At 40.4% G+C, this 19404-nt stretch overlaps 1 protein-coding gene across 4 annotated transcripts in view; it reads left to right on the top strand.

Moving 5' to 3' along the window:
* Nucleotides 1-9231, top strand: part of lmo3 (LIM domain only 3) — a 52238-nt gene extending 43007 nt beyond the window's left edge. For all 4 annotated transcript variants that reach the window (XM_069156401.1, XM_069156402.1, XM_069156400.1 and 1 more), the window contains one exon: nucleotides 6056-9231. In XM_069156401.1, the coding sequence (XP_069012502.1) occupies nucleotides 6056-6161 (106 nt within the window). In that variant the 3' untranslated portion in view covers nucleotides 6162-9231. The remainder of the gene's footprint in view (nucleotides 1-6055) is intronic.
* The last annotated feature ends 10173 nt before the right edge of the window (nucleotides 9232-19404 follow it).

Raw genomic sequence — 19404 nt, 5'->3', positions numbered from 1 at the left:
TATTTTACTTGTATGTTTCCGTGACGTACATGGCCCCTTGTGATCGGATCATCCAGGACAGATTGTTAATGCCAGGCGTGCCGACCCTCATTGAGCATGCTGAAGGCAAAGGACCTGGTTACGCACAATTAGCACTCGATTATTGTCTTGCCACTTCAGCCGGCTGCACCAGACAGCCTCTCCTAATGGAAGAAGTCAGCTAATCTTCATCAGCCAGGCCCAGGCAGACCTACTCTCCTCTCCCACATTAAAACCCATTTAAGCACGAGCAAATCTTTCTTTTTAGATTAGGGCAGTTGATGAACTGTTGAATAAAATCAACGTTAGTGTGTTTCACATGGCCTTTGCAAGCACCGTTCAGATGCCCATCACAATTTCACCAGTGCCTGGACAAGATTTATGGTGTAGCACCAGCTTTAATTGAGGCTGTTCCTCAGGTCGGACTTTTTGTTGTCCATTTTGTTTCTTTGCATTTGAAAAGCTGTTAAGGGGGACATACCTGTGCAGTAATATGAATTTAAATAACACTGCAAAAGCTTATAGCTTTGAAATTAAACTCTTATACACAAATTACTATAGTTTTTCCCACCGTTTGTAATGTGACTACTATCAAGTCGAATGGCACACTGTTGTTGAGAAGAACTGTTTTATGCTGCAATAAGATTCAACCTCTGAATTATAAATCTGACATCCATGACAGGATTAATTGTTGTCTAGGATTCAGAGGGTTTCATTTATTGTCAGTGATGACCTCAACATCACTAAATAAGTCTCGTCTAAGTGGGTTTCTCAACATTTACAGGTATACCCTGATTAATACAGTGACCTTTTACGAATTTTCTCCACCTCGACCTGAGATTTGTCCTGAGATCTCACTTAAGATTCCCTGAACAGTTTCTCAGCATCTTGTTGTGGCTGGCCTGGAAATGGGCTGCTGTTCTTTGTCTGGCATACCAATCTGGACACCAGCTCCGTCCCCTCTCGTTTCCCACTATTAAACAAACATGAAAGCCCCCGTGGACCCCTCCCACCAAGGTCCCTTCAATAAAGCAATCTAATCCGTCTCATAAATGGCGGAGAGATTTCTCTACAGAACATTGTCGGAAAATGTGAAATCTGATAAACAGAGCAGGCGATGGCGAGGTCAGCAGGGCTCATGCAGTGTAATTATCCATCACTCCTTCAGGTCAGCTGCAGCCCATGTGGCTGTTTGAAGGTTGAATTGCTACCATCAAGTATGAACCAACAGCCACCTAACACCCCCCCCCCCCCCACACACACACACACACACACACACGCGCACACACCCCTCGTACAAGTACTCACTCATGCATCAATTCACACCATTAGTTGCTTTGTGGGTACGTCCACCCTACTGTATCCCACAGATTAAGGACAGGGAACCCAAAGCCAGTGATTATTCTGATTCCATCAGAAACTCACAACAGGACTCTAAAACAGTCATTGCCATGCTCACCTATTAAGGGGCCTTGCTTATGTGATTGGCCAATTAGTGGCGGACAGAGATGGAAAGACTGGCCTGTTAGCTGAGAGTTGACATGTCACTGCGATCGTGAAGTGTGATCACTTCCTTGTTCTTTGTCATCATCACCATCAAATTGCAAGCAATCTCTTGCTTGCCATGAAAGAGGCATTTAGAACTGATCCTGCTTCAGGAATAAAATAAATGGAAAAGCCTAAACAGTTATTTTACTTATCTGCCTCAGAGGAAAAGCCTTTCTTCCCTTCCCTTTTGCCTCGTCTTTCTTCACTTTGTGCATGACTTTGAAATGGTGTCAAGCTGAGAGGACTGAATACCTCCTGTCGCTGGTCTATCAGTAAAAATATAGGATCCTACATTGGATCTGATTGCTCACGTCTGCACTGAATGTGGCCTTACACTGTTAAACTGGACATAAATCTGCCATTGTGTCCTTCCCCAGATCTGTTATTTTCCCCACCTGAGCCGGGAAAAGAAGCACTGCTGCCATCGCAGAGCCAACGAGACGGGGGCTGGTTCGGAGGAGAGGGGGGATGCTGGTGAGGGTGGGGGTGCTAGGAATAAGGAAGGAGATATGAGACTCCATCCAGCAAGCAGTTAGCCACAGATCAGCCCTGGGGGACAGCTAATCGATGGGGCTGTCGTCCAGCCTCATCATCTAGCCAGTGCTGGCCCAATTTCCCCCTGATGAGCTGGAGGCCACAGTCTAGGGAGGATGGAGGAAGGTTGGACTAGAGGGGAGCAGTGGAGAGCAGGATGGGTGATAGTGCAAGGGAAGGTCAGTGCTGATAAGGGAGGACGCTCCACACTGGAGCTTTTGAAGGAGGGACTGACATCAGTTGGGTTCAGCACAGCTCAGATCGGCCACTGGTGCCTTGTATGACATGAATTGTTAGACAGGGGTCTAATAGGCAATAAGGGACACAGTTGTCACATTGTGTATGACTGGTGGTGAGAGTCTGTGCAGCCAGTAGTAGAGAAAACAATTCAATGTTCTTATCCTGCTCTAAAGAAAGGAGAAAATAAATCCCAATTTAATATGAAAATCCCATATTTTGTAAATCCATGGAGACAATAAAAATGTGTTTCATTCATGAATTTTTAACATTCTATAGACGTGAGAGCTGTGTACCATCAGAGGCATCCTTTGAGGTTTTTAAGGCCGAGACTTGCATGATGGGATGACGAGTGATTTGCATGTATTTTTCCAGATTTGAGCTTATATTAGAGTTTGCCTGTTTCAAATGACTCAAAAGGGAGCTGCATTTGGAATAAACTTTGGAATAATTTTGCTTTGCCAAACTCTAATTTTATGTTTTTGGTATAAAATATACACATGTAAAGAGCTTACATTTCAAATGGGCCACGGCTTTGGTGCTTAGTGACATCAGAAAGTGGCACAGCATCATTTGTCTGTGTCCTTGTGAAATGAGTGGTTTTGAAAATTCAGCGACATAGTGACTACTTGTGCTCATAGTCATCAACAAGGCAAGAAGTTAACATAGTTCAGCCAAGGTAGAATAGATGTTGCATCATCAACTCCTGTCTCACAACTGACTCTTATTGTGGAGGTTCTATTCTGGTTGGTCCAGTTCATATTAAACTGTGTGACACAGATGGCTTCCTGCATTTGTAGCAACATTGTTTGATTTTTGTTGTTGTTGTTGTTGGACAGAAACATCAACAGAAACCTGAAAGCTGACATAAGTGAGCGCTGAGCATCGTGAATGGAGACAGAAATAATAAAACACCAGAGCCCTTTAAAACAGCAGTTGTCTAACACCAAAGATGGAGACTAAATAAATGTAAAAATGAATCCTTTCCTAAACGTCAAATCATAATCTTTACATCACATTCCCCAAAGAAAAACTCATCTCTGTGTCCTTGTGCTACTGCTGTCTGTCTGGTTGCCCAGCAGCAATCTGCCAGAGAAGATTTACAACATGCTGTTACAATTAGGCATCAGTGTCACAGGGCCAAGTGTTTCTGAACCTGTATGCATCTTAACAGTAATTAGATTTGATGCAGTTGAGACTATTTTGTCTCTTTGACAATCTCCCATTTGAGTGGAAAGTGAATACTCTAGTTAACATGGGCCTCCAAGGCATATAGCTGGCATTGCAATATATCTTTTAAGTGTGTGCCTGTGGAAGCCATTCTTTCTCTTCCTCCTACAACAAGAGGTCTCCAAAGACTCATTAGTCACAGTCACCTCTAAGTAAAAGAAGAAAGATGGAAAGAAGAGAATGAAGGCAGTAGAGGTAGACAGCACCAGCAGAAACTGGCTGTTGAGTTAGAAACCGTGGTGTATAAGAATGCACACCATAATACTCTACATACTATACCTTATATATTAGATATGTTGTTAAGAGAGACCTTTATTGAAGGCTGAGTTTCAGCTTGTGCCTATGATGTTTTACTGGCAATTGTTACAAATGGGTGACAAAATAAAGGAAAAAAACAGAAACTGGTTAAATGATTGAAGAAACAAAATAATTAAATCAAATGCTTCTTTACAAGGCAGGAATGTCTACTTACAGAAATAACTAACCACCTTTTTACAACATATTTCCACAATCTGCTTTTAACAACAGTTTTTTTCCTCAACTGAAAAAGACATTGGTGGAATACAAAAGAGACTGAATGAATTAAGTGACATAAAATGGTGATTCTCATAATCATATTGATATGTTAAGTTATTGTTGAAGCTCATCGTAGACCAACACACACTTACCTTTGATTTGTTGACAGGGTATGTTTTGTGCATCATCTCAGTTTCCCAATATTCTAAACAGATCAACCGTATTTAACAGAATAATCAGAACTAAAGGTCTGGAGGTTTGTAGGTAGCTTACGATCGCGTCTCACAGCTTCCATCATCAGATGGAGTTGCATTTCTTCTCTGGAGTTGACATTTCACAGCAGAAACAAAACAAGTGGAGGGCAGTGATAAGATGGTCCAGTGTCGCTGTAGACAGACACTAACAGGTTTTGGGTGAGAATGTCCCATTAAACAGGAACATTTTGAATCTAGTGGATAACATCATTAAATGAAACATACATCATCATCTGCTTAATCACCGTGTCAAACAGCTTAAATGAATTAATATTAGTTATTATTAGTTTCCTAATAAAGGTGTCAAAGCATTCGGGTATTAATCACAATGGATATGTCAGAAAAATAACTTTTCAATATGCTGAAGGAAACATGATGTAAACTTGATTCGCTAGTTTTATATTAGCAGAAAGAAAGCACTAAGCTTAAGACTGCAATGCAGTTTTAGGGTTTATGACTGCTGTGACAAAAGGATGGGCAGGAAAATATAATAAAAGGATTTTGCATTTTTTCTTCTACAGTTATATTCCTCTTAGTATGAAGGTTTTAAAACTGTGACCTCACTATTTGTAAGACTAACTGTCACCACTTTTTTTTTAGGCTGATTTAGGATTTAGGCAATGAAACAGTTTTCCATAATTATTTTCTTTTTTCTGTAAGCTGACATTTTAGAGAAAACACAGCCATGACTGTAAAAATATTTACCTTTGAAAAACCTAACTGTGGAAAGTCATACTGTTGGGCCATAGGTGGAGCTTTAAAACTATATTCCGGTCAGACTACTTATTTATTTAGTTCTCTTGGAGAAGAAGACTGCATCTGTTTCCTGGTACAGGAAAGGTTACCAGGAGTTATCTACTGTACTGTATGTACTGTATTAGTAACTAGACTGGATTTTATCAGTCTCTGACACCATTCACAGAGTCTTTGGTAGTTTATGCCAGCACCTACAGTGTATTTGAATCCTTCGAACTGGTTCCAAATGGATGTAACAAATCATGCTCTCAATCTGCCCTGCAGCCCTGAATAAAAGCTGCGAACAGACGCGTCTCGTCAGCTACCTGAGCTCCACACAGCACTAAACTCTGCACTTACAGCAACATCCAGGGAAGTCAAACAGAGGAGACCCACTGTCCCCACCCCTCCACCCCAGCTTCACCTCCCCCCCGGTAAACACTGGCTCCGCTGCCTGCCGACCTTGTCCGAGCAGCACACTGAGAGAGATAAGCGGCCCTCAGGACAATGCAACGAGAGTAACAGCTATTACACGTTCAACATAATCTCCACTTGGTGCTGCACTGAAAGGTCAAGCGTAACCACGGCCCCTCTGGCTGGAGCAGGACGGGGCTGCCGAGGTCGATGGAGGTTTCTGTAACAGCTGCAGGTGGAAAGGAGCCCTCGCCTAAAACAGAGATAATTCAATTTGAATACACCAAAGCCCTCCACTCAAACAAATCCCCACCCCCAAGCCTCGTATTCCTCCCCTTGTAATTGAGTTGACTGTTTGCGAGAGGAGAACTCCTCGTCTGCACACAGCAGTATTGCAGTTGAAGAGAAGGTTTGGGACCAAGGTTACAGTGCAAAGGTAGAGATTTTACACTCCAGTCAGGAAGCTAGCACTGCAGCCGGCTCGGCCTGCTAGCCTACAGCTCAGCACTAATGATGAGTTTCTTGCTTTGATGCTTTTGTAAACACTGTCCTTTCTTTTTGTTATGCAGGTTTTGTGTGGGAGACAAGTTTTTCCTGAAGAACAACATGATTCTGTGCCAGACAGACTATGAGGAGGGGCTCATGAAGGAGGGCTACGCTCCCCAGGTCCGCTGACACCCATAGCCGACACGGAGGAAGAGGAGGAAGAGGAGGAGTGGGGGAAAGAGAGACTGAAAGAGAGCTTGCAATCACACAACAAAAAGCACTATTGCCTCCTGTCCAGCTCCTGTCCCCCACATGTACATAAGAAGCCTCGCTGAGAGGGGACACACTCGGCTGTACAGAATAGCCATAGAGACAATGTGGCAGGGATAGGCCCTGGAAGCCTACAACCAACTACAAGTATGAAAACATGTTTGTATATTTCCTTGTCTGTGACTGACGGATGCTCCCTCTTTCCACCTGGCCGACAAACACTGGCCTCAGAGCAATTTCTCCCCAACAGCTGATGCTGGTTGTTCAAACGAAAAACAACCCTTCCGAAAACCGACTTGTCCCATCTTATCAGACAAAGACAGACAGCGTCCCACCTGACTGCACTGTTCAGCAGCTTCAACTTGAATTTAAAATACACAGAGGTATTGTCAATCAATGTCATTTTGAGATAAAGACCTTTTTACTTTGCAATATCAGATAAAAAAAAAAAAATACAGTGAATGTAAACTGAAGAGTGGCAAAAACAACACTTTTGGATGACGGATTAGTTGCTGTGTGTGTGTGTGTGTGTGTGTGTGTGTGTGTGTGTGTGTGTGTGTGTGTGTGTGTGTGTGTGTGTGTGTTTGTGTGTGTGTGAGAGCTCGCACAGTCATGCAAGGCTTTATCTGGTCCATATAATCCTTGCCGAAGCTTAAAATTCCAAAATTGATCACAAGCGTATTGACATGCTTCCAACTCAAACAGCTGCATCAGCTAACAGGCAAACTATCAGAGTTTTAGAAACAATCACAGCTTTCTACATCTCTCACACAATCCCTGCATGAATGGGAACATGCCACTGTAGAGCATTGAGCCAGTGTACTAATGTCACATACAAGATGCGCTCGAAAACTTCTGAGACTGTTCCTGTTGTGCACGAACAGAGCGCAGCACGTCAATGCGCACAGAGCAGGGGAAAGCAAGAACTCGTATGTGTCGTATTTCAAGTTCCATCACCTCATCAACATTAGCACCTGGGTTACACACATTTTTGAGAGCCCTGGTATGTGCGCATTTGTGATTTCACCATGGACTTGAGCAGAGAGCACGCATCCACTTTTCTGTCAAACTTGGCAATGCGGCAACAGAGACCGTTGAATTGCTTCATGAACCTCCAGCAATGAGCTGAGCGAGGTGTTCTGACTGGTATTTGCGTTTCAAGAGGAGCGAATGTCACCGTCCAAGACCGGAGAAGAAGTGCGTCATGTATGGAGCAACCAGGTGGGTTTTGTGAACCGTGGTCAGACTGTCAACACTGAGTTCTTCTGTGACCTTCTGAGGCGTCTGAGGGAAAACATTAGGCGCAAACAACCTGAACTGTGGCGTAATGGCACTTTGGTTCTCCAACATGATAACAGTTTCTCACCCACAACTACACAATCTTTGCACCATACTGCCCTGTCAAGCTCCCTGCAAATTATTTCTGAGCCCCAAAAATTTGAAAAAAACAACAACTGATGGGTGCTCTGTGCTCAAGTTTCAGGTTCATGGTGAAATTGCATAGTCACAAAACCAATGGTCACAAAATCGGTTTAACTCAGGTGCTGATGATGTTTTGGAATACTTACTGACAAAAGTTATTGCTTCCCTCGGTTCCATTACTGTTCTGTGTTTTGTTTGTGCTCAACAGGAACAGTCTCTGGATTTTCTAAACACCCTCGCGTTCGCTTGGTTTAATACAACAACAGCAAGTAAAAGTGAGATTGGCCTTTTTAATACCAATAAAAACAAGCAAGGTAGCATCTGACTACATTAAAGCCGAACATAGTGGATAAAATGTCTATTTCGAATGTGAAAGACATCTGTAGTCGCGATCATAGAGAGTCATCATCCAACTTTCAGCAATTCTGAGCTTTTTTGCCTCCGACCTACCAAACAGCATTCACACAGATCTAGTAACTATAGTTGGTGAATAAACTGGAGCATTTAACATCCAAAGAGCCACATATTTTACACCAGAGTGCTGGAGACTAAAAGGAGAATGAATATTGGACTTAGATTCATCAGGTGGACACAAACACAACTGCTTAAGTGACTGTGTCTCCTGGATGTGTAAATAGACAACTGTTTGCTAAGACATTTGCCGACTACTTTATTAGAGCATAGTAAAGAATGTTTTCAGCCAACAAGTGGCCAAAAATCTCTTGGAACAGCTTTAGATATTATGGACCAGACTTAAAAGCCTAAAGAAAAAGACCGGGCTGTGCGAGATCTTTCATATACTGACATGAGTCAGGTCCATTCCTGAACTGCGTTCCATCAGAGCTACTTTCTGTAGTATTTGGGCAGCTTGGATTTGGACTGCGACTCCAGCTTTGTTCTTGTAAAGGAAGGCTGCTTATTCTTCAGTGGAGATAGTCTTTCTATTTATTAAAACTTTGCTCCCATACCGGTCAAACTGACATGTGGCAGACGGGGAAATGCTTAAGGAGTTGTAGAGTTGTAGGAGTGTGGGGATCACTTGGGTGGAGATGGTGGGGATTGTTTACTTTTTGTACAATATTTATTTGATAAGCATTCAGTGCTTCATTTGTTGTCCAACATTTGACATTGTTCGACATGCTGATACTTGAATCTTAATCGATGATTTTTCAATGACTTTGGTTTGTGTTGAGGATGGCTGTAGGATTTTTAACACAGATTCGAGCTGACTGCACTCTGCAGCAGGTCAGTCACATTAACGCTACCTGCTGCAGAGAAGTCATGTATCTTTTTGGCTGAGAGGAAAACACATCTTTCATTTTGCAATAGGTATCAGCATCGGAGCGTATGCAACAACACTAAGCACCATTTATTCACGTGAAAAAGAAAAACCCTTCTCTAATTTGTAAAATGTGTGTGTACATAAAAGAAATATTCATTTTTGCTTGCTACAATGATTTCTTTTTATGTGTCATCCAGCATGAGATGTTTATTTTTAGGACAATGCCTGTAAATATTATAATTGTAATAATTTTAAGCACAAATGTAATACAGTTTTATTGTGTTACCAGTGAGTATGGTGTCTTTTTTCTCTCATGCTTATTTAGATTGTTAATTTAATAGTTGATATAGATATTTGAATAAAGTTTACACATACTTTAGATATCCTTTTATAAGTCACTTGGAAATTAATTAAGTACCTTTACTCAAATAGTGTACTTTTTTCATTTTATGCGACTTTATGCTTCCACCAAATGTTCACGGGGGAAATATTGTACTTTCTACTCCACTTTATGTGACAGCTTTAGCCACTTTTAAGATTAAGATTTGACACTATGGATTATGTAACAAGCCTTTAAAATACAACTCATTGTCAAACAGTAAACCTGTCGTTTCCAACTTCTTTGTCTTGTGACATCTTAAAAAAAGGAGTGTGTAGTCGGAGTCACATTTCAGATGCCTATGAGTTGTTAACAGTTCCACCCAATAGTGATTTTCCCCTCTCGACTGCTCACATGGCTTCATTTCAATAAATATTCAAATTATCCTGTATATTACCAAAAATCAAAGATTAGAAAAAAGTCCAACATTGACAACGGATTTGTGTTCAAGAACTTCGTTTTTTTCTTATTTCCTTTCCCAGTAATCATATCACGTCGTATAACTATACAGTATGTAGTAGTTTAAACTAGCTCATTCTACAGTAACCTGCTCCTTACATATCTATGCTTTATAATGAATAGTTCAATAATGTCATATATGATAATACTTAAAGTATTATATAAATTATATAGGTATATTATATAGGTATTATCAAAGGGACCAAACCGGTGCCTCTGAAACAAAGTTTTCCTGCTAAAACTTTTTTTTACTTAAGTAGGATTTTTCATGCAGGGTTTTTACTTATAATGGACATTTCACAAATTGCTGTATTTGTACTTTCACTTATCAATCTGAATACGTCTTACATTTTACAGAATACATCTGGCTCGATGGCACAACATTGGATGCAAACAGGCCGCCAGCAGGAGCCAACAGAGCATGTTGTTGCCTATCATGTATGATTGATGTAAAGTGCCATCCTTTCCTCAGTTTGTTGTCTCAGCTCCTTGTAAAATGCCTTTTTTAGTTTTGTTCTGAAAATGCAGCTCAAAAAACCTCAGAATGAAGAGCCTTGGTTGCAGAGGGGAATTTTTTCCATTCAAATCAGATCTTCATGCATTATATAAATCCATCTTTTGTTCAGCTATGAAAACACAATAGGCTCTCACCGTGTCAGAGGAAAAAGTAGATTTTCTATCGTGGTGCTATCATGCATCAATCATGGAACAAGAGAAGAAAAAAAAAATGCTTCATTCATACTTCGCCATCAGAAACTGTCAAGAACAGCGCCGGCTATCTCCTCGTGGGTTTATTTGAACTAATTACCTGGATTTCAATTTAGAATCATCTGGAATATAAAGGTAAAACATTTGGATTAAAGTTATTGCTCTAATTAACGGGGTACTTCTAAAGTGCCCTGTGAAGTTTGTCGACACTGATGCTTACATCACATTACAGAGCATAATATCCAGGCCAATTAAGCTAATTGAATTTCCTTATCCAGAGACACAAAGACGAGAAAGAAACTCTTTGATTAGGCTCAAGCTGTTGAAAGTCCTTTAATAGATGAAACACTCAGAGTAGATGGAGATTACGGTCTAGTCAAATTAAAAGAAAGTGTGGCAACCATAGGGAGAATTTTCACTAATGGCAGACACGTCATGTGTTATTATGGTTCAGCTGACCTGGAGTCAGATGTTAACCCCTGAATCCTGCTGCTGCATTGTTCCCGCCATGTTGTGTGGTGTCACGGGGATGACACAACACAATACGATGGCGATGAAGGTGCTGTTTCTATGAATTTTCTCAAACCCAAGCAAATAGGCTGTGCCTTTTGTTAAGCGAGGCCAAAACCAACCACTGAATCCTTTATAACAGTTGATGTTATGATCTCTAAGGTAGAAACAATGTCTTTTTATGCTAGGGGTAAACAGATGGACTCTGTTTACCCCTTGCATAAAAAGACATTGCAGGTCCTCATGAATAATAATACTATAGAATATTTATGTCTTGAAAAAAGGATAAGTATAGTTTTATGTATTTGCTATGAAGGTGCTTTTAAATAATAATAAAAATGTTGTACTGTTGTACATGTAGTTGGTTAAAAAGGTTGAGACTGTCAGCTGCTTTTGGCAATTCAGCTTGACCAATTTAAATTGAATGTATTTTTATTTATATAGCACCAAATCACAACACAAGTCATCTCAAGACACTTAACATAGTTAAGTCCTTACTACAGAACCGTATAACATTATACAGAGGAACCCAACACTTCAGTAATTTCCATTCCCAGCAAGTAACTGAAAGGAAAAACTCCCTTTTAACAGAAAGAAAAATCTGACAGAACCAGGCCTAGAGGTGGGCGGAGTCACAGGTGTCTCACCCACATGGAGTGAGTGGAGCGAGAGAAAAGAACAGCATAGTGATTCTGTTGGTGGGGCAGTAACCGTGGACCAGAATCATGCAGCCCCACCCAAAAAAAAACTATGCGACCAAAGAGACCTGCATATATAGATAGCAAACAATGAACAAAACTATGGGAAAGACAAGGCATGAAGATCATGAGATGCAAGGATGGCAAATGCATTGACAGTGAAAGAGAAAAAAGTGCTCGGTGCATCACGAGGTCCCCCAGCAGCCCAACTCCATAACTATGGGAGGATTCAAGGTCACCTGAGCCCGGGCTAAAAAAATTAGCTTTTTTTTTTATTTTTATTTTAGGCAAAAATCCTGCAAGTAGAGAGGTTGACCGTCTCCTGAAAGCAAACTGGGAGCTTGTTCCATGGGTGAGTTGCCTGAAAACTAAAGGCTCTTCCTCCCATTTCTACTTTTGGAAACTCTAGGAACCACAAGCAGGCCAGCGTTCTGAGACGAAAGCGCTCCATTAGATCAAAACGGTACAATAAAATCTTTGAGATGAAACCGAGTTTGGCCGTTAAGAGCTTTTCAATTTCAAAATTTCAATTCTTAAATTAACAGCAAGTCAATGAAGAAAGAGTTACTGGGACATCATAACAACAATAAATTATAATAGTATAGGCTGGAAGTAACAAATGCATGGATAATTTTTTCCATGTAACCCCAAGACGGGATGTTCCTGAGTAAGCAGTTGAGAGAGTTGCTTTATGTGTGGGTTGAAGGATGTTTCTTCGTCAAAAATAATTCAATACAATATAATTCTTACAGTGGTGCTGAGGGCCAAAGAAATGCAATCCAGAGTAACCATGAATTTGAATAAAGAGATTATAAGGTCAAATATAATAACTTCAGTTCTGTCTGAATTTGGAGGTAAAATATTTTAGGTTATCTTGGCATAGATAGATATAACTGCATAACAATGAAACAACAATGAAAATCAAGGCAGCGTTTCCTTGAATTGTGCAAGAGACGCTGTATGATGTAAAAAGTACAACCCCGTTGCCAAAAAAGTTGGGACGCTGTCAAATGTAAATATAAACAGAATGTGATGATTTGCAAATCATGTAAGACCATATTTAATTACAAATAGACCAAAGACAACATATCAAATGTTGAAACTGAGAAATGTTATTGTTTTATGAAAAATATATGCTCATTTTGAATTTGTTGCCAGTAACACATTTAAAAAAAACTTTGGACGAAGGCTACAATAGACTGGAAAAGCTGTGTAATGAAAAATAAAAAACGTGGTGGAACATCTCAGAACTAATTAGCAACAGAAATTGGCAACAGGTCAGTAACATGACTGGGTTTAAAGGAGCATTCCAGAGAGTCAGAGTCTTTCAGCAGTGAGACGGAGGTTCACCAGTTTGTGAAAGACTATGTGGCAAATAGTGCAACAATCTAAGAATAATGGGCCTCATTCACCAACCATTCTTAAGACGAAATGTCCTCTTAAAACCTACTTACACAATTTTTTACAAAGATTCTGGCATGTTTTCTTATTTGGGATTTTTTTTTTCTTACACTCAGGAGCACACTTACACACATCTGAGTGCTGAAATGTTTCTGCCAAATAATTTGTTAATGCATTTTCTTCAATTAAACAGTTATATAATATAGTATTTAATCTACAATGACATTTCCTTATCATTCATAATTTGAATAATGATTTGCATTGCTTCACAAAGCATCATGGTTTTGAATAATCACTACACTCACACTTTGAGGACTGGTCAGCAGACTTGCTGTCCAGGTTTGACAGCAGTGAATTGTTTGTTCGTAAATTTAAATTAATTTAACTTTTACAGTGTGGTACTTTATACAAGACAATTAATCTCAATAAGGAAACACATCAATAACAATGCAAAGACGTTTCAATGTATTTTTACTTTTTGGATCAATTTCTTGAAGTGTTTCTTGGATTTTAATGCAGTTCGCTTCTGGAAGTCCAGGACCGTCTGAGACCAGATCTGGGAAGTTGAACAGGATCTGGGCGCAGGTGAACAGGGTGTGGGTGGTGAACAGGATGTGGGTGCAGGTGAACAGGATCTGGGTGCAGGTGAACGGGATCTGGGTGCAGGTCTGGAGGTGCTGCTGCAGGAGGTTACAGTCTGCGAGCTGCTGGTTATTTTTACATTCATCAGTTTGTGCCGTTCTCCTGATACAGCGCTCACTGAACGAGCAATCCCCTCACATGCATCTTTTTTTGCTTTTGAGATTTGACATCCAGTACTTCCGCTATGTTATTAACTACGACAGCTCTTTTTGTGTTCACCTCCTGCAGCAGCACCTCGTCTTCAGAACTACTGTAGTTGTTCTCTTGGAGTCCAATACTCCACTGTTTTTTGGCACCGTTTCTCTCAACTTCTCTTTTCTCCCTCACTGTCTGTGACTCAGTGTGCACACGGCACTGCAGTGTCATGCCCTTTTATGGGCATTGGCAGGGCGTTTACTTATGCTAATTAGGGACAACTGGCACACTTTCAATTTATGAAGACCGTGGGATTTATCGAGATTATTATCACAGGTGAGAACAGGTTTAACAACACGTCGTGAATCTGACGTAGACTTTTTCTCAGGACATTTCTTAAGAATAAATCTTTTAAAATATTAAGAAGACATTGGTGAATGACATTGTTCCTCAATGTAAAATGACAGGATTTGTAGATTTCATCATTAAAAGATTCAGAGAATCTGGAAAAATCTTTGTACGCAAGGAACAAACTGAAAATCAATATAGGATGGTGGTGATCTTCGGGCCATCAGGCAGCACTGCATTACAAACAGACACAAATCTGTAGTGGAAATCACTGCATGGGCTCAGAAACACTTACAAAACCCATTGTCTGTGAACACAGTTCATCGCTGCATCCACACATGGTTAAAACACCTCCATGCACTACTGTTTGCGTCAGGTAGTGTTGGTGTTGTAGTTATGTCGTTTAAACTGAATACAGTGATATGTGATGGCAGTGACTGAGCTCTGTGTTGGAAATCTATGGTTGTCTTGACTATCCAGTGTTTTAAGTTTTTGCGTCAGAGGTGGCAACTAGGGACACGTCACTAAAAATGTATTTTAGTTGGTAGCATGATGGGCCTACTTAATCTAAACTTGTGCATCCTTTTTGTAAGTGCACCTGCTCCTGTTTTGCTTCATACTGGTATGCTTTTGTGTGTGTGTGTGTGTGTGTGTGTGTGTGTGTGTGTGTGTGTGTGTGTGTGTGTGTGTGTGTGTGTGTGTGTGTGTGTGTGTAACTTTTTAGTTTTGCCTTCTGGTTCCTTTTCTTTCTCCTTTTTTTTTTTTTTTTTTTTTTTTTTTTTTTTAAATAAACCCACTGAGTTGTCGTAATTTTGGTATCCTTTTATTTTAGTGAAACCGTGTGCCATATTGTTGTGAAGTTAGGTACCAGCGGTGATGTCGCTGTACTTATGCATGCGTGAAAAGCACTGGGACACCATTTGTAAAGTGTCTGCTGTGAGGATTGCTGTGTGGCATCCTAAAGGTGAGTAGCACCTCTGGACTCTCCTCAGCATAAACTGCCTCTCAACAAGTGGCCTTGGTTTGTTTCATTTAGTTTCATTTATTTTGGACTAGCAGGTATTTTAACATTAACTTTAGATGTCAGATTGCTATCAAAACCTTCTTTTAGTGCTTATCGTAATACTTTAAATTTGTATTACCATACCTTTTTGGTTTTTATTGTTTTTTGTTTAATATTTTTCCCTCTCCAGAAGCTGCAGTCCCCGCCAAATGGATTATTTTGTTCATTTCAATAAAACATTTAGTATGTCTGTCTTGCTTCAGTAATGAGCTTGTGTGTCTCATCAGCAATTCTCCAAAACCGTACTGGAGATCTGTTTAAAAAGTATTCCCTGGAGTGAGTTTCCCCAGGTGGCATTGTCTGTCTCATCTCCATTCCCCCCCGTTATGCCCTTGCCACACTTCCGACAACACAGACCTTTTATGGGCAGCCGGAAAGATGATCTCGGATCCAAAAAACAAACCCCATATTGATGTTGAGATCAGTGAGGAGGTTATGTCTTCACTGAATTATACACTGAGCTGAAATCCACAAATGGAATCTGGCATGTCATCTAAGATGCATAAGGTGTTTTGTAGCTGCATTAAGCAGAGTCAGCACAGCTTAGTCAGTGCTTCTGTCACCATTATAGGTGAACTGGAGGGGGTCTTGCCTACTGGCCAAAGTGGTGGGTCAGGTGACTGGCTATAATTTGCTCCCATTGCAAAAATCAAACAGCACACTTGTTGCTTCTTTAGGCCTGATAATTAAAAATGTCCATTATTTTGACCCTGCGTTTTCTAGCAGGGACTGAAAATAACTTCAAACATATTTTAGTTGAGGTGCAACATCTTTAAGATCAGCTGTCAAACCATCTGTGTCAGTGGTCATGGCTGGCTGCAACCTCATCTTTGAGATGTTTCAATATCGAAACACATTCTGTCCTGACATCAACAGTATCAAATCAACAGTAAAAATTGTTCAAGTCATTGACAATGGTTTGACTGTAACTTGGACTATCAACACAGAAATGTTTATTGATATTACATTATCTGTTCACTGAGGAGGGCCCTCTTGTATTGAGTTAGATGATCGTCTTTGTCATCCAGGAACTTTTTTATAAAACAAAAAATATAAAGGGTTTGTAGGGCCTTAACAATTACATATTCAGCATATAGAGCAGGCAGCAGTGATGGTGATTAAGATGGTGATTCGGTTACAGGAGTAGGAACATTGTGTTGACGGGTTGGGAGGTGTTCAGATAAGTTACATGTATTATAAACCTCTAGTCTACCAGATTTCAGTCCAGTCCCCAGGTAAATTCACAGATAAGGTCCCACCAGGTAGCCATGGTGACAGCAGGATCACTTGGATGTATTTGAAGACATCTTGTTGGCCCATCCAGCAATTCTTCCCATGCGCAAATGCCATAAGGCACCATAGTGTCCACCATGGTGTGAGATTGATTCTGATGTATACAAGGTGCAATAATGTTTCCAACCACTGTAATCCACATCAAGCAAAAGAAATGCTCAGACAATAAAACAAATCTTTTATCTCAAACATCTGTTAATGTTAACAAAGGGCCTCATGTTTTCTGGCTCCAGCGTTCTATTGTTGAATCCTCTTTATGTCACAGACTTGAACATAAGAGGTCACCAGAGCTGCCTCTGACTGATCCACTTTCCATGGACTGATTCTTGCAGGTCTACATATACAGCAACATGTTGTGTTAACCCAAATAAGCAACTGTCAGTGTTGTCACTGCTGTTACACTACACAATCTGGATGTATTCCCAAAGGAAATGTTGATAATGTGTTGTTTAGAACCCTCAATCTGTAAAGGAAAGTAACCCCTGAGTAAACTAGAAATATTGCCTGCATTTTATTAAATTTTTTTGCTTTTACAATATTGCGTTACCATTTCAATATAAAGGGCCGTGAACCACACTAGAAATACAAATAGCAGACATGAGAAAGTTACTTGTGTCTGAACTAAAGTCACTCTCCTCTTGCTTTCCCACATCTGTCTGAAATTTGGAGTCGTCCTTTACATAAGCGCTCAACGTTACCAGAGGGAAGGCTGAAGTGGGAGACAAAACACAGCAAAACGGTTTTGTATATAGGTGAGTTTATTTGAATACCAGCAGCTCACAGCTCACTGAGTTCTTCAGTAAGACGTGCAGTCCTTTATCTTCACCTGGAAAAAAGGTTAAAAAAATAGATCAAAGTAGAAACCATGAGAAAAGTATAGGAGGTTAAAAAATAAAACAACTTGGCCATGTCGCTGCCGTCCACACTGAGCTGACAAAGCACAAAGAAAGACAGAGAGCTGGAGCTCTCCCACATTCTGGTTTGTAGTCATTAAGAGCATTTAGAAAAAGCATTAACTGCCAGGCTGCTTATCATGAGCGTCTTCATCCCTGTGTTACAGCTGACCCTGGAGTTAGCGCTGGGTGTGCAGTTAACCCTGCTCTCCTTTGCCAAACGGCTCCAGGGGCAAAAATAATGATCTTTACAGATATGCCAATGCTATCTAGACCAGATAACACTGCTCTAATGACTCCTTATCCTTTGGCCCTTTCAATGAGATGGGCGGCCTGGAAAATATATTCCTGTTGTTGGGTCATTAGCTCTATATTGCAGGGATAGTAGATGTTTGATTGGTCTACCAAGTACTAAGTACAATCCTCTATAAGGCTGGTCAGCCCTTATTAATGATGTACAACATAGTAGGTCACCGTTATTGACCAAGACACTGGTAACCACCACAGTTCCTGAATGTTGCTTTGTGATACAAAAAGACCAACAGCAAATGAATATATACAGTGAACCCTCGCTATAACGCGGTTCACCTTTCACGGTCTCGCTGCTTCACGGATTTGCATCGTGCATTGTGTTCTGCATTCTGATTGGCTAAACAGTCTCTCCGCTTCTTCTCTACCTGTTTGTCAATAACGTTGCGGTTTAATATGTACACGTACATAAAACAGCTTGCCAAATTTAAGTTTGCAAATTCTCTTGCAATTTCAAATTTCTCTAAAACCCATAATGTCGACAAAACGTTCTGCACCGACAAAGGCACTTGCACTTGTTCTTCTCTCGAAAAACCACACCTGCACCGCGGGCTTTAGAAGAAAAAAAGGCTCCAGAGCGGAGTCAGGATGCAGCGGCTCAGTCAGAAGAGCAGTGAAATACACGTGAGTCACTATTTGTCCGACTGTACTTTGTATTTTTTTTCATAATCATTTTTCATTTTCTCCCGTTCTAATCCAATGACTCGGGTCGCAGCGGGGCGGTGCTGATCTCAGCAATTTGAAGCCTTCAGTTCGTATTGATGATTAAAATTATTATTTTACAGTACAGTAGTTATTTGTAAAAAAAAACATTTATACAGTACTTTTATTTGTTAAACAAATGCTTGGGCCTGTAAAAAGGTTTTGTTCTTTGGTTTCAATGTATTATGGAGTATTTCATTGTATAATAATTGTAAAAAAAATAAAGGTTACTACTTCACGGATTTCGCCTATCACGGTTTCTATTTGGAACGTAACCCCCGCGAAAAACGAGGGTTCACTGTACTGCAATTGTCTCTATAATGATTGTATCAAAATAATAGCTGTTGTTAAAGAAAACCTATAATTCTCATTTCAAGGTTTTCTATTTTTATTCTGGGACTCCACTGGAGGAGCTTTGAAAGACTCACATTTAAAAATAAAAAATAAAAAAAAAAAAAAGATTTTATACTTTATACAGTCCCTCTCTGAAAGAAGTCATTTTAGCTCCCGCCTCCCTAAATTCCCACTTTCTTTTGACTGGCCTACTTCCTGGATGCCTGCCAAGCAGCAGCAGCCAGTGCTTGACCCCCCCCCCCCCCCCCACCCCATCCTCCTGCTGGTGTGGAAAAGGAAACTTTAAGAAAATGTATTGTTCCTGATTTGAAATGGCACCTTCTCAAACTCCTCCACACACTTTCAAACCTGAATCTGACTTGGAGATATGACAGTAGACATCATGAACACCCACGGCACCAAAGATTACCGCAGCACATTAAGTAAATATAGCAAATTACCTGCTTACTGTCTGAAATCAGTGGTGGAAAGTACTTAAGTACATTTACTTAAGCACTGTACTTAAGTTTTAAGGAACTTGTACTTGACTTGAGTATTTCCATTTGATGCTCCTTTTTTTACTTC

This window comes from Embiotoca jacksoni, unplaced genomic scaffold, assembly GCF_022577435.1.
Source record: "Embiotoca jacksoni isolate LCO1_2020_lvr unplaced genomic scaffold, fEmbJac1.0.p SCAF_21, whole genome shotgun sequence".
NCBI lineage: Eukaryota > Metazoa > Chordata > Actinopteri > Embiotocidae > Embiotoca > Embiotoca jacksoni.
The sequence above is the reverse complement of the archived record's forward strand: the minus strand, read 5'-3'. Positions and strand labels throughout refer to the sequence as shown.